The sequence below is a fragment of the Gavia stellata genome, chromosome 2 (assembly GCF_030936135.1).
Source record: "Gavia stellata isolate bGavSte3 chromosome 2, bGavSte3.hap2, whole genome shotgun sequence".
In the NCBI taxonomy this organism is placed as follows: domain Eukaryota; kingdom Metazoa; phylum Chordata; class Aves; order Gaviiformes; family Gaviidae; genus Gavia; species Gavia stellata.
This window is the reverse complement of record NC_082595.1, coordinates 11074787-11088909: the sequence shown is the minus strand read 5'-3', so window position 1 is coordinate 11088909 and position 14123 is coordinate 11074787. Positions and strand designations below refer to the sequence as shown.

General features: G+C 40.0%; 1 protein-coding gene across 1 annotated transcript in view; it reads right to left on the bottom strand.

Moving 5' to 3' along the window:
• KCNH1 (potassium voltage-gated channel subfamily H member 1) overlaps nt 1–14123 on the bottom strand; it is a 186391-nt gene that overhangs the window by 95136 nt on the left and 77132 nt on the right. The window contains exon 8 of the mRNA XM_059833561.1: nt 1299–1498. Within this exon, the coding sequence (XP_059689544.1) occupies nt 1299–1498 (200 nt within the window). The remainder of the gene's footprint in view (nt 1–1298; nt 1499–14123) is intronic.

Below are 14123 nucleotides of genomic sequence, written 5' to 3'. Positions count from 1 at the left end.
AGGCAGAGCGGCTTCTAATCAGCACTATCCAGTACTAAAATACCGTTTCTTTCTGAAAGCTAGTATGACAGACAGTGCTTCCCAGAATCATGGTCTGGGATCTAAACGGCAGATACACTGAAGACCATTTAGGAAAGCAAACAGTACCCTGTGTACCCATTGGTCTCCAGACAGCCCAATGCAAGACCACATCTGTGCTACTCTTTCGTAACAATGCTTTAACAGCTAGACAGAAATGAGATTGTTTATTCTTTAACTGCATCATCTACAGTTTAGAATACTAAATTAAGCTGCCAACCAGAAGGCTGGTGACCAGAGCATTGGTATGATTTCCTGAATGAACCATCCCACAAATCACATCTCTTTTCAAGCAGAAGAAAACCAAGTATCTATCTCCATAAAAGCTGACAACTAATATGAAAGCATCAAGTAGTTGCTTTTATACATTTGTTCTGGTAAAGGGCCATTTATTATTTTAAAAGACACAATGGGAATTTACTTATTATCATCCTAACTCATTGAACATTTGCCTCACATAAGGCAGATTTCAAACAGTACATTATTATTACAGTAATGACTTCCAGCTTTCATTAATAGCTTTAACCTGCACACAGACTATTACATTCAAATTCTATGAAGACAAAACAAATTTTAGTTTGTATTCAGGCCCACAGAACGACAGGGGTTGGAAGGGACCTGTGGAGATCATCTAGTCCAACTCCCCCGCCAGAGCAGGTTCACCTAGAGCAGATTGCACAGGAATGCATCCAGGTCCAGATGGAGACTCCACAACCTCTCTGGGCAGCTTGTTTCAGTGCTCTACCACCCTCAAAGTAAAGAAGTTCCTCCTCATGTTAAGACGGAACTTCCTATGACCAAGTTTGTGCCCGTTACCTCTTGTCCTGTCAATGGGCACCACTGAGCACAGAGCTACAAACAACTTCACACAACAGAAATATTGCAAAAAAATCTCATTTGAAGAAATTCTGAGGTTGTGTTAGAACTCGGAACTTTTTGTTTAGTTATTTTCTTTGTTTACTGAAAACCAAGGTCTTTCCTTCATCTTTATACTATTTCATGACATATCACCAGCAACACATACATACTTTTACCACTAACATATGTCAGTATGACAAAATAGGTGAAATGCTGTATTTGAAAGTTTAAAATCAAGGGAAGCTACTACTTGGAACTATTTAAAGAATATTTGTCTTCTTTACTAAGAAAGTACCTCCTGTTTATTTTAACGAAATACTTTCAGGATGTGACTTGTTTCCTTGCAAGTTTAATTTACTTACCTTTTCAGTATCTATTCCTCTGGACATTGACCAGGTGGAAACGATGTAATCCATCACACGTTCACTCAGTCCTTTAGGGACCTGGTAGAGCTTTAGAAAGTCCCGGACACTGTTCAGCATTTCATGATATCTGTTTGTATTAGCATACATTTGCTGAAATATGGTTGTCACATTACCAAAAATGGTTGCATACAGAAGGGCTGTAAAAAAGAAGAAAAACAACAGATATAATACATAATAAGTTGTGATGATCACTCTGTGTTCTGCTGTGCTTTAAGACTGGGAATGCCAGGCCCATAGAAATGCATGCAATATCAGTGCTTTGTTAGGAAGGCCTGATGAGCACAAGCATTTTATAGGTCACCTTCAGCACTACAAATTGAGGACCACCACCACTTTTGTGATGGCAAGTCCTGTAACACAGAGTTCCTGAAACACAACTACTTGTCTTTGTCCAAACAACAATGCAGTAGTATCCAAACCCTTGCAAAACCACAACAGAAGACAGAAGAATTTTAAGACAAATAGCTTGACAGCAAATACTTTAAAATTTCATCTCTGGTTTATAGCACCTGTGTTGAAATGCCATCAGTGACAAATTTCCAAGCTTTAAGTGCATTACCACAGTAGTAAGCAGAGTCATCATTACCCACCCCAGTGTGACAACAACAATGCATCAAAGCAGAAGATGGAATAAGTAATAAACAGCTACCATGTGTCAGTGATTTATAGATGTAAGTTTAATAATACATAAAAACTCACACTATGTTTTATATTCTTCAAGAGGAAGAAAAGCAAGGCCTTAGGCAAGAGGTAGAGCCCTCAAACACAGACCAAATGCTGCACAGCTCTTCTGACTTCATTCAGCACAGTTATAAAGCCAGCTGGTTTATCAAGACAGGTTTAAGAATAAACATGAGAAAGAAAAAAAGGCAGTACTTCCAGGTGTGGAGAGAAGCAGATGAAAACACGCAGGACTTGAGAAGGTCTGCCTGCCAAAGCCCAAGACAGAACGGCAGGCTGGTGGAAGTCTCAATGGTCACGTTTTGATGGCTTGCAGAGGCTCTTCCAGCCAGACCAGCCCTGAATGAAAGGGAAGGACAAGGAAGCCTCAAGGGGAGCTTTCCTATGTTGTGATTCAGGTCAGTGAGAGGCTGGCTGTAGAGGGAGAGGAACAGTCAGAGAGCAGATGAGCTGATAACCACCAGTAAGTGCTCTGGTTTGCTGAGGAAGTTCTTCCTCTTTATCATTTCCTGTCCCCCAAAACAGGCACCCAATTGTCAGTATCTCTTCCACTAGAGATAAAAATAAATAATTGAGAATTCATATTTATACAAAAATTTAAAAAATATATTTCCTCATCCCATTCATTCCTTTGAGAATGCAGCTATTTATTCAGGTCAGTGTTACAGGCAGATATCCTGAGCTAAACCATACTGGCAAGTCTAATGCAATGAGTACTGAAGAATGAAGAAATGCTTTAAAAACCAGATTTACTACAAATACTCCTTAATCCATGAGTATTTTGTATTTGAACATCATTACCTTTCCCTAACTACATCCTGTTTTGCTTTCTGTTATGCAGATGCAAACACAACCCTACAATATTGCCACCTTAGGCCCTACTTACATGGACTTTTACCAGGTTCCCTAAAAGAAATCGACCCAGGGCCTCCAAAACTGCGAAGTCCCACTGGAAGGACGCTGCAGCAGTGCAAGGCATCCACAAACATCATTATCCTGCCAGCCAGTATAACACTGAAAATAGGTGACAGATTAGGAAGAGGGTCACAAGCAAATTCTTATCTGTAGATTTCTGGGCAACCATACTTGTGCGCATACAACTATCTCTTGCTCTCTGGTGAACAGCTGAGACCTGCTGGTTCAGTATCGTGGGACATATAGCCCTATGCCAGCAAAGATAAAATGGAGTCCCCACTCTGTCCCATTACTGTCCAGATACATGAAGCCTAAAGAAAAACCACAAATTTCGTTCTTCATTTTTATTATTATGAGGCAAGCAGTCCTAGAGCAATTTCCACTGCAAATTGCAGCTACTATGCTCCAGTATGACAATTATCTTGGCAAGAAAAATTATTCCTGCCTACATTAATTTTAAAAAAAGAAAAAATGCCCAAACTTACCATCCTTAATTTATCATTAGCTAACCACTTCATTACTATTAAAGACACATTAAAGCCAAGGATTTTTGCAGTCTAATCTTAGGTAGATACATTAGCATATTAAACATTGACCTCTTCTGCATAGAAATAGCTAGCTGTGTACCTTTCCTTCTTTTCAAAGGAATAATGAAATGAACCCACTGCAGTACACTGCAGCCTCAGAAAGATTTCAGAAACACATGCTTTACTACAGGAAGAAAGTTGGGCAATTTATAACAGAGCAAAATATCCAAATCCTTGTTTCAAGACTGACTGAACACCAGCATTAGACCACTGCCTTGTAACAGCAACAGTGCAGGTCATATGCCAACATCTAAAGGTCCCTGGAGCCCTTGACCAGAGTTCGTAGTGTTGCCCTACAGACTCTGTAGAATCTTTCAACTCCTTAGCAGTCCTATGTGTAGGGATCACAGGAATTAAGGAAAAGTATTTTAAAGGGTGTAGGAGGATGGGAGGGGGAAATGCCCGTGTGTGGGATGGATTCAGCTCAAGCAAGGCTACAAGTGCACCATGCAGAAAGGTCACAAATTGATCTGACCCCAACAGCTTCCTTGGATGCATCAGCTGGATGGGGGCTGTGAGGTGGTTTTTGAGGAACTGTGTCCAACAATAAGCCTGTAGCAACCATGCCTACACATCAACCAAGGAGAAAATTTCTTCGGCAGAACAAGCAATAGCCTGTTCTAACACTGCATACAAAGCTGCAGTACATCAAGCAGACAGCAAACACCTCCTCTCCATGAATGTCAAGATCCCTCAGAAAAGATAGAGCCCCCCCCAACATTAATATTCTTTTCTGACAATAGATAAAGAAAAACACATTGTCCCCAACAATGTGGCTACCCATTTACAATGCAGTCTGTGTCACCCCATTTAAACCAGTGTTTAAATAACGTCAAAGATAAAAGCATAGTAATTTCAATAGCCAATTACCCGCACAAGTGAATCATGAAGGTCAGACACAGGTTGGAAAGGTCACCAAATCATCTGCTACTTTTAATGATGTAACAAATAAGAATAGAGAAATAAATACAAGTCAGTGTAGGTCTCAGCTACCACAGTAAAAGATCTGGGATCTGATTTTAGAATTATAAGAGGAAGAATTTCTATCTGTAAGAATGAGAGGTTTGCAATTACCCCAATTACAGATGTAAGTGCTGCATGCGGTTCCTGAGATGAATCATCAGATTGATGATGATTTGTTCAAAATGCACTCATCCAAAGCCCTTGCATACAAAATGTGTGCATAAGAACTATACAGCAACAAGTGAGACCAACATCAACTAGTGAACAACCTCTTACATCTTGCCGCCAAGACTTGCAGTGCTTTCTAAAACTGAACTGCCTTCATTTTCACTTTCTGGAAAGCTGATCCAGAAAGTCTCTTGGTCTGCATGTAAGTTCCACTTAACAATTAAAAAGACAAAACAAAACCCTTTTACATACTTAAGGAGTAGCCTGTTCTAACCTAAATACCATTCAAAGAGCAAGCACCTGGATTTACAAATAGTAGATGAATTAAATATGTAATCGCACTTTTGGTTCATTAACAAGTTCCTAGTTTACAACAAATTATTGAGTTCATAGATGGCTGGGAGAAAGCACAGCCTTGAAAACATGTTGCACTATATTACTTCGCACCGAAGACGAAACATAACCATGAATCAACCACAAAAATTGCACGCCTCACAGGCATTTTTCAGATAACATGTTGTGAGGTCACACAAAATTAACATTGATCAGATAAAAAGAAAAGCAGAAATTAATAATTGTATGGATTATAACATAATTATATGAGAAAAACACATTGTTTTTAAATGTGCAATTAGAACAATGTAAGAGCTTATAATTGCTTGAGATTAGGGGTCTTGATTAGTGGTAATTATGCCTGCTTATGGGTAGAGAGCATGCAGTTAAAAGAAAAATGCTGAACTGTTAATTACAGTCTGCAAGCAAATACCAAACTGAACAGGTATCTATCAACGAATTGTTTACAGCACAAGTTTTGACAGAATCGTTGAACTTGCAACTTGAAACCAAAGCATCTAAAGTAAGATTTACTTATCGAGTATCTGTATAACCTTCTAGAATAGTACAGCATTTTAATAGGTTGCCCCATTTTCTATTGACAGATACAGAGCTGCTTAATCTGCTACTTCTTAGGAAGCTTTGTATATTATAAAGTTTCCTATTTGCAATCTTTTATCTATCTTTTTTTATTAATACAATGTATAGAGATATAATTTCGTTTAGCTAGTAAATAATAAATGTAAACAACTTAGCCATAATCTAATAGGTCAATTAATATTATGCACTTTATGAAAATTCGTAATACAGTTACATAACATTTTCACATGGTGTGAAACAAATTACAATTGCTACTATCTTCTTAGCACGTACGTCAATTCCTGAATTTCACAACTTGGGGAAAAAGACATTTTTTGAAGTGAAAGTAAATTCCCAGAGGAGCTCTCCCCCATGCTGTTTCAGTGACTTTGATCCTCCTCTTCCCACAGCTCTCTATTCTCCCAGACTGAACGGATACACTGCTCCACCTCCCTCCTCTTTCACTCCATCAGCTTGTAATTTGCACCTCAGCTTAGGTACCCCACAAGCAAAAGCAAGGCAGTAGCAATGGCAAAGATCAAAGAACTGGCATACTACTATCAACTGAGCAAGTCTGAAAATCAATTCAATGGCAAAGAGCAAAGCAGAAAGCCTGAATAGGCCATGAGGGACATGAGCATCAAGCTATGTGGCAGAACCACTTGACTTCTGGGATGAAAGATGAGAGACCACAGGCAAATTTTATTAAACTCTTAGTCAAATCCTACTGCAAATCTTCTCACACTCAGCATCACATTTGCTGAAATCACCCTGCTGATGACAGATGGGATATGCAAGGACCACACACGGGCTCCAGCTACAATGGAAATGTCTCCCCTGCAGAAGGATAGGCCACCAGTGAGGACACAGTTGATAAGGGCTAAAGAACATCAGAGACATGATTTTTTTTTCCTTTTCCCATCACCAAAAAACCAAGAACTGCAATGAAATGAAAGTCAGAGACATAAACAAGGGAACAGCTGCTCTAAGAAGCCACTTAAGCAACTACCAAGGACTACAGTAGTAGAAACATCTGTGCACCTTAAAATAGGCTGTCTGCAGTGTGTAAGGGCAGAAAGGGAAGAGTTAAGAAAAGCTATGGAACAAACACCACAAACAGCTCCCGCTGCTTCTCTCCTCACACCCTTTCCTAACTCTACAAAATAAAAGCAGACTGCTACTACAGCAGCACAGACCCACAGGCGAATAACCTCCTGTTACCTCAGGGACTTGAAACCACTTACATTTTGCCAGTTTAAGGCTTAATATGGAAGAAGAGAGGTAAGTGTTGGTAAAACACCAAACCTTCCAAAGGTGCTGAATTCCAGCATCCCTAAGGATGCTTCAAAACTGACTTCTTTTTATTTTGATTTGATCTGGTAGCACCCACACAGCTGGTAGCAGCAATCACAAGTGTTTTGGCTCACAAGAATTTCACAAGCCTGGGCATCAGCAGCAGCACGAATCTCTAACAGGTTTTGCTTTTGTCTTCAGCTTGTTTGGGCCGAGATAAACAGCATGGGAAAACACACAGACCAAAACTGATCAGAGGAGCAATCAGAGCCAAAGTGAATAAAAGCCAATAAAACAAACTTCAGCATCAGCCCTGCAAGAAAGCTCTCCAACACAAACAGCTCTCTCTAAACTCACAGCGAAGGGCCAACACCAGTTTGCACTCTATGAAAGGCTGGATCTTGAATCCAAGAGCCTGCTTATGAAAAGAGAGGATGAAGGGCCCCCGGCAATCCGTACAAAGGAAGGGTGGCTATTACCTCCAGGGCCAAGGGTCCTACCTCTGTACAGCAGCACCTGACTAAATTAACACAATCCCACTAATTAACACTGCAAAGTCTGGATTTTGGCTAATTAAGAAGTCTTCAAACAAGTAAAATGGCAAGAATTCTGATTCACAAAACTCATCATTCATTAGTTTTGACAGCTACAGTTTAGTACTATATTTACACTGAAAGGCACTGACAGTCATCCAGTGGGGGATTTAATGACAGCCACAGACTCCACTGCAGCCAATATGCTTGCAGAAAAGCAGATTACTAAAGTAATCAGATGCACAACAAGTCGGAACTAGTCTGTGAGGACTTGGATGTGTTCTTGGTTGCAAAATTAAGGATTAAGAGTCTGGTTATACATTACATTTGTGCTGTAAAGGGAAGCCAACAGAAGACGACACAAGCATGACACTGAACAGAATTAAAGAGAAGAGCATCCTGGATACAGAGAGACTTCAAGCTGGTAGTCTTTGAAATCCCTAACCACAAGCTTCTCTCACCCTTCAGGGAAACAGGGCTGCATGTTCCTATTCTATAAACAAACAGCACTTACAGACCAACGAGTTCACCTGATTCTTCTCACTTAAATTATCTGAAGGCATCAATATTTCTGCAAGGCCCTGTACTTCCACTGACTGGTTAATCCCAATGGGATAACATCATTTTACATCCAAAGGTGCATCATAAACCAGATATGAAGATATGTTCTCCCTCAACTTAAACCTGCCAGATAGCCATGACTAACTGCAAACACAGTAATGCCTAGTAATTAATTGAAATTAGGGCCTTAGCCCTTGATACCAAAAAGACTTTCTAAGAACTGTTACAGTTTAATCAATGAGTCCACAGAAAGTTCCTTGCAGAATCAAATTTTATTTCAGTCAAAATACACCAATATGGGATAGCAAGAGCAAAGGCAAGATGATTTGCAAGAGGAAACGTCAGCACGATTACTCAAAGGTAAGACTAGAGAAAAAGGAAGATAATTCCACAGAAATGGCACTTTCTAGTTACCTCTCCATGTTTTATCCCCCACAAGATAGATTCATCTCTGATAAGGTAAGACAGAATGGCCAGGAAATGTACTGATTTTCACAACTAGTTAAAACAACTACAATTCCTGTAAAGAACAAGATATTTATCAGAACATCTTCAGGAGGGTCATAAAAGGTTTTATTTGTGGAGCAGGATCTTGATGATGCTCTATGTTTTAAGCATGTGTACTTCAGTGAATGCTAAGCCTTGCTCTAGACTAAGCAAATTTGATTATCAAGAGGAAACTAACTGTACAAACAGATTACAGCTGCAAAAACCATCTGTATTCCAAACATACGGGGCCAGACTCACCAGTGGGACACTTTTATCAACAAGGGATGACTTCAGCTCAATGTATTCACTAGCAGGTTTTACCATGATGAGAATTATTAAAATGGCAAAATCTGATTAAATCCTCTGCAATTTGCAAGAAAGGACACTATTTTACTGTTTTGTAGAATTTTATGGACAATAAAATTTAAATTGTCTAGAAAATTGAAATGGATTTCCATTTCATTTCCCAGCACTAATGAACAGATCACCATTTAAATGACGACTGAGCCATTTAAAGGCATCATTTTTCTTCTACAATTTATACAGGGTAATGCATGGCCATTTTCAATTACTTGGTTAAAATTAAATCTCCAGATACTGCTTCTAGGTTTTTACTGTCTTGCACCAATATGAAGGCTTTTGCTTTGAAAGCTGTTTTTTATCTACCCTCAACTTACCTGAAATGGTTACCCCCAATTAGAAGCAAAATCTCTCTTTTTTCTCTCTTTTTTTTTTTTTTTTTTTTTTTACATCTATTACTGAAATGGAGCTACACATAAAAAAACAGTTAGGAAAAGATTAAAGGAAGCAGTGAATACAAAGGAAAAGTTGTTCCCTTTTCATGTGAAACTGCTTACATAAGTAGTTTTTCCGATTCCTCTATCTACTCTATTTCCCCTATGATTTGTATGATGTTTTCCACAAAGCCTTGCAGGAGGGAAATCTAGAGAGGCTCAAGGAGACAGCCTTTTATACAAACATTCTGGCCCTTTCCCTACAATGCTGCCACACGTTCTGCTGGGCTTTGTACTGCTGGCTCAGGCCCATTCCTGTTGACAATTCCTGAGCCTGATTTTGCAGTAACCTACCTGTGGCCTTTGAGAGTTCAGAACTGGATCTGAATTTTGCACACCAAAGCCATCATCTAGCATTTAGGCATACTGAATTCTGGACTCCACTTCCCCCCATCATTGATGCAACGCAAGAGTTTGATGGCTAAAGTCACTTGCTGACAGCTGCCCAAGCAACATTCTGCAGTGTGATTCCTTTTGGTCATTGCTCCAGACCTCATTTAATTAAGATATCTTACATTTGAGGAAATATTTAGAGTAATCCTTTGTTCCCAATGATAAATGAATTCAGGTAGATTCCCTCTACTCCCACCAGAGTGCCCATGTGGGAAATTGGTAGTTGGCTGCGTTTCTTGCTGAGTATGTTCAAATCTGAATCCACTAGTAAGACTACAAGGAGGAAGGACCCAAGGTCCCCCCTGAGGCTGCAGTGATCTCACTTCTCATTAGGCTTAAAACCTCAGCTCAGCTATGCACTGAAACATAGGCTTTAAACACTACTCCACAGGTGTGAGCATGTATGTCTGTGATTAAAATTAAGGACACAGTTAGGAGAAACACTGAGACAAAGAAGCTCTCTTCGACCACTAACTTCCATACACTGACTTACAAAAGTTTTTGCTGTCTATGTAGCAAGTACATCACAGTCTTTTTTTAGGCATTGTCTTCTCTGAGAACAAAAGAAAAAGTAAAGTTTTAATGCCTATAAATTATCCCAATAGAAAAGCAGAGTGGGATGAAGGTACTATGGTTTCATTGTGAAGTGAACCAGAGGTGGGTGGTAGAGTGCTGGCCTCACCCAGCCAGCTGATGTAAAAATTGCACATCCCTTGTCCCACAGACTCCAGAGAGACGTAACTTCTCCAGATTAACTGCATTGTCCCCAAACCAAAAACGAGTTAAACAAAACCCTCAAAACAACAGGAAGCATGTCATTGAGATGAAGCCTGGGTCTTCTGTAGCTTACCTGGCTTACACTCACTAGCACCCTTCAATCTGACTTTACTCCAAGCGGTCACACTGCAAAACAACCAGTGATCTACACATTGGCTGCACAGAGGGGTTGTGTTAATGACTGAGGAGCTGTCAAGCCTCTTCAGTTGACAGGCCAGCCAGCTACAGTTAGGAGTACATCTGCACCCAACAGGATGAATGGATACCTGAGGACAACAATTAATTCTCAGTTGAGATCAACTTTGCTGTGAAATTAAGCTCCTAAAGTTATTGCACTTAACTGGACTGTGCTGTACCTGACTGCTTTGCTTCCCCGCAGCTCAGGCCCTGAAGCTTCTTATGCAATAACCTTGGCAAGCCAGGCTCCTGGAGTGGTGTTACTTCAATAATCACAGAAAGACTGCAAGACGCTCTTCAGCCAACACTGAGTGACCCGCCAATCCCATCTTGCACATGCACCTCTTTTACTTCTGGGTGCAACAAGTACAAACAAGTTATGTGACTATATTCCATACAGGGTTTTCAAACAATTCCTAAACAAACCTAAAGACAAACTGGTCCAAAAGCTTCCACCTTCTGGTGTCATTAAATAGTTACAAATATTTAATGGTGTTTATAACACAAATAAGAATACCAAAGTTTTTAATCATGTTGAGTAAGCCAATGAGGTCTGAGACAAAGACGACATGCACAGATGAAGACTAATTTGAGGTGATAAAGACTAGTTGTCACTGGAATGACTAGGTCTGAGTCACGCTCCTCCCACACACTAATCACAGATGTGCTTGCAGACCAAAAATCAATAGGTACATACAGTATGTACAGGAATGTGAAATGGGAAAAGCTCATAAACAGTTGCTTCTCTAGGGGGCCTGCTTTCCTGACGAGTGAAATGACAGGTTAGTGAAGACGCATATGGCTTATCAAAAAATAACTGAAGCAACTGTTCAGGTTTTAATGAGAAACCATGGATGACTGCATGTGAGAAGAATACTTTCCTCTGGAGTGGTGAAGAGGGTTATAGCCCAACTTTCAGAAATGGGTAATCATTACTGTTCCTATGGCTCCAATCTTGAAGGTGCTTGTCTTCCAGGCTGACTCTGCTGTTTTATTAGAAGTCAGCAGGACCAAAAGTAGCAGTAAAGGTAAGCACGCATACAGCTGGGAGCTCCACACCTAACTTCTAAAAAAGATACATAATTATATTCAGGGGTAGATGTTATTGCATAATTTCTTTTTAAAGTAAACATTACACAGACATCATCTGACATCTAAAAAATGTCAGGTACCTGTGTTTTGTGCTTTGGTGAGTTTGTTAGCAAGCCAGCATAAAATGCGAATATATTTGCACATATACAAACTTGTATAGTCAGAAGTAGTGATGTAGTAATATCCCACTGGGACCTTTTTAGACAACTATACTGCTTGTGCAGTGCCTGAACCAGTGAGGCACACAAGAATGGCATTTGCAGATGCTAATAAACTGAAGCTGGCCAATAGAAAGTACAGAAAACTCTCAAATGTAATGAAATACCTCTGTCAATAATTTGCAGCTACAAACCTTATCCAGTAGTTAGGCACACAAAGATTTTCCTTGCTTAGGGAAGAATGATTTAGGGAAGACTGTAACTATACTCCCCTGCAACCAATGTATATCTGGGATACAACAGGCCTGTGTTTCAAATATCAGTGCAGGAGTAGAGACCTGAACTGAGGTCTCCCATGTTCCTGTAGTGTTCCTTCACCTTTAGGTGACTGGCTATTTTGAAAGAAAGAGAAAGGAGAGGAAAAGAGTTTTTACTATTAGACCTGTTCCAGTCTCCATAAATGCAGCAGGTATATGAACCAAACATTTCCATATCCTTGGAGCCTTTTAACCGTGAAGTAGTTGATTAGAATGGGGGAGAGGCAGATATCTGTGGCCATAAACACAGACCTATCCACTTTCACCTCTGCACAGAGTAATGAATTTTCTGGCAGGCATGCTCCAGGAAGCTTTACTTGGCCAGCCCCAGCAGGTGGAGAACACCTACTATCCTAGCACTCCCAAAAGATCCTAGGAAAAAGGTAATTTCTAAGATTGGTTTAAGCGATTTCACATGTGTGCATCAACAAAGTCTTAGGAACCACAGGGATGGATATAAGGTTGCTGTAGCAACTGGTGAAAGTAGCCAGAATCTCAGTTTAAGGTAGCCCTAGCACATCATCAGGAGTCAAACCTCAAGGTAAGCTGTTCATCACTGTGATACAGGACACATAATAGGAGAACAATGGCTCCTCCTGAACTTAAATCCTGATCTTCGGATTCCAAAACGAAAAGTTCTGACAGTTCAGATCCCTACTCTCTGCTGACACAACACTGAATCTAGCCTAATCCAGCAGCAGTCCCAAGAGAGTCATTAAGGAAGCATTCCCTGACAATTCTTGCAGATTGGGGATAATTTTCAGAACATCAGAGGACTTCCAGAAGAAGAGTTTTTGCAGTTATCAGTCTTTCCCTTGTTTAAGCACTGAAGAACTTGCCTTCTGTAATTCTCTGCCACATGCAGTATCACCTAAGTAGCATCAGATCTTCTTAAATTCTTCCTTCCCACTGATGAAGACAACAAGAAGATCTTACAGCTCATACAGTAATTGGAGACTAACAGTAGGAGTTGGCCAAACAATTGTGGTGAATATATTCCATGTCATTTACAGGCATTGAAGTTATCAAACTATAAAGAAGTAAAAATGCAGGAACTCATTTTAGCACTTAACAAATTGTGGTAATAACCTGCGTGCTCATCTTTTAAAAGCTATGTGAAGAACCGTTTGTAAGCTGTGCGTGCTACTGTGAATATTCATTTACTGGTCTTAGGAACAAGGCAAGGATAAAATGCTTTTCAACAGCTCGAATTTTGATATTATATAGCTACTACTGGCTGGCTGACAGATATTAATGATTCTTGACAGAATACTTATCTTTGATCTGTTGCTGTAATCAATCAGCATATGAGCACAGGGCTATTAAAATATTTTTATGTCAAGCTCACTTGACATGCTTTGAATGGTACACAGCCTCAGCGCTGGGTGTTTTTTTTTTTTCCTCTAGGTTTTTGGTTTGTTGTTTTGTTGTTTTTTAAAAAAATAAGAGCGTCTACCTGCAAACCACACAGCTAGATTTTCTGGATAAGCGTCCTTTGCAGCTGTCCCTAAAGATCATTCCTGATGCTGAGCATTCAGGATCCAGTCACCATGGTTTCAGCTCCCTCGGACAAATATTCCTCTGATGGATAACCGTCTATCCTGCCCTTCTCCATCTACCCCACATGTACACACATACTCTTCTCTAAACCATTGCCCCCTGTCAAATTCTTGTCATCTACCTGGCCCAAAATTACTCTTTGGGTTTCCTTCCAGAAGTTCTCCCCTCCTGTTTTCTTTCACCTCTTCCAATTTTCTATTCAACACTCTGTCTTCCTCCAGCCTTTCAGAAACCTGTCATGGGAGCAGTGATTTAGCAGTCTCTCTGCATCACAGAGCCTGCAAAATTTAAATCAACAGCTTAGCAGACCCATCAAAGAGGCTGCTAGACCTTCTTGGCCTCAATAGAGAAGCCTAATGACTAGGAGGGAATCAATGTTAAATTAGATGGTC